General features: G+C 50.1%; 1 protein-coding gene across 1 annotated transcript; it reads right to left on the bottom strand.

Annotated features, from left to right (window-relative positions):
* Positions 1 to 974: 974 nt before the first annotated feature.
* Positions 975 to 2,242, bottom strand: LOC147972064 (auxin-induced in root cultures protein 12-like). The gene has a single exon (XM_087522923.1). It carries the CDS (start codon positions 2,205 to 2,207, stop codon positions 1,545 to 1,547), a length of 663 nt encoding a protein of 220 aa, XP_087379049.1. The 5' UTR covers positions 2,208 to 2,242; the 3' UTR covers positions 975 to 1,544.

Below are 2,242 nucleotides of genomic sequence, written 5' to 3'. Positions count from 1 at the left end.
TGAACGTGTGCTAGAACTCGGAGGTGCCGTAGTTTCGGTGCTTGATCGGTCGGGCCGTGAAGACGTACGACTACATCAACCGCGTTGTGCTAACGCTTCCGCTGTCGGTCTACAAGGGTATGTAGATCACACTCTCCCCTCTCGTTGCTATGCATCACCATGATCTTGCGTGTGCGTAGGAAATTTTTTGAAATTACTACGTTCCCCAACATATATATGATCATTGCCTTGGATATCGTCATGATTATTCACTTTTCTATCAATTACCCAACAGTAATTTGTTTACCCACCGTATGCTATTTTCTCGAGAGAAGTCTCTAGTGAAAACTACGACCCCCGGGTCTATTTTCTATCATATTAAAACCAAAAATACCTTGCTGCACTTTTTCTTTATTTTTTTATTTCATGTTTTTGTTAGATCTATTTATCAAATCTCATACAATTTAATCCATCTCAATACCGAGGAGGAATTGACAACCCTTCTTACGTGTTGGGTTGTGAGTATTTGTTGTTTGTGTGCAGGTGTTGTTTATATAGTGTTGCTTGGTTCTCCTACTGGATTGACAACCTTGGTTTCATAACTGAGGAAAATACTTACCTTTGTTATGTTGCATCATCCTCTCCTCTTCAGAGAAAAAACAATGCAGATACAAGCAATCACTCGCCTGCATGGTGCAGTCTGTCTCGATGATGACAGGGGCCTGACTCCACTCTAGTGCGAGAGCAGTGCCTTCGCAGCAGGCAGCAGCTTCAACTTCAAGTCCGCTTGAGCATGTGAACATGAATCTGCAAGAGGAGAAGATGATGCCGCCATTGTGGACACGGAGGATCATCCCGGCGCCACCATTACCGCCGGCTTCAACAAAAGAGTCGCCGACGTTAAGCTTCACAGCCCGGGGTGGAGGAGCCCAGGTAGCAGGTGCGGTATCCTGTTTGTTCACATGATATCACATAATCACATGTACATGTTGTATCAACATACTATTTGATCATAAAAAATACATTTGTTATGTTTTTGCCTTTATAAAGACTTTTATGGTATGCAAGATATATCAGTGAAAGTAATTTTTTATATGGTGCATCACCCAAACAAGGGAAGCATAATATGGGAGTCTGATTGCAATTGAACGGAGAATGGTGGCATGGGACGCCCAAAACACATATTATAAAAAAATGGTTCTCACCGAATTTGCATACTCTATAGTAGACAAATTAAAATTATGCTCATGATCACTCACATTGTTGTCACTCATGTTGATATTTTTTGTGTGTGGGTCTGTGGGTACATTCATGTTGATGTCCACTATTTTGAACTCTTTTTTTTTTGCAGGGGAACTATTGTGAAATTATCTGAATTAGAAGTGCTCATAGTATTCTTAGTTTTCTTAATACTCTTAATTTTCTTTCCCGACGGATCATCCCCAAGATTGGTGTTTTTTTTTCGCAGATTGTTGCCGGCTCTGTTCTTCCATACCTACTTCCTTCTCCTTCCCCACTCTCTCTTTCTCTCTTGAATTTTGTATCCCAAACACTACTGCTACTGGTTAATCGAGATAGTCGTGAGCGATAAACACCGGAGCTGGCGCGGCCTCCGTCGCTCCGGCACCGGTGAGCACGAGACTGCCCTTCGCCTCCAGGTTCTCCTGCGCGAACGCGTGCTTGGCCGGCACCCCATTGGCCACCGTCGACCCTACCTGCCAGATGTGGTTCACGGCCTCCATGCCCTTGGGCAGCTGCAGCGTGCTGTAGAGCCGCACCTTCCCATCGGCGCCCTCGTCGGCGGCGAGCTCGGTGGCCTCGAACGTGATCGGCGTGGACGCCGCGCTGAGCGGGCGGTACCCGGTGAGATTGTACGTGTTGACGACGTACGCGCCGCTGCTCTTGAAGGCGAGGAGCGTCTGCGCACCCTTCATGCCGTCGCCGGTGGGGTTGATCCCCCAGGCCACCCAGCCGGCGCCGCTCGCGCCGGGCGGCTTGGCCGCGAACGCCAGGGACAACGACGAGGCCGCCGCGTCGTACGTCCAGTGCAGCGAGGCGCCGAGGGCCGGGAGGTCCGCGCACGTCGCGTAGCTCCTGCCGGCCGGGAACTCCTCGCTCTCGCAGGCTCCGCCGGCCGCCAGCATTGCCGCCGGTGACGCCACCAGGAACAGGAGGACCAGCTGGAGAATGGGGCGGCGCCGGTGGTGCATCGTCGTCGCGGCTGCCATGTCTTCGGGCGGCGCGACGCCAGCTATCTAGAGGT

The sequence above is a fragment of the Triticum urartu genome, chromosome 5A (genome assembly GCF_056163025.1).
Source record: "Triticum urartu cultivar PI428250 chromosome 5A, HENAU_Tu73, whole genome shotgun sequence".
Taxonomy (NCBI): Eukaryota; Viridiplantae; Streptophyta; class Magnoliopsida; order Poales; family Poaceae; genus Triticum; species Triticum urartu.
The sequence above is the reverse complement of the archived record's forward strand: the minus strand, read 5'-3'. Positions and strand labels throughout refer to the sequence as shown.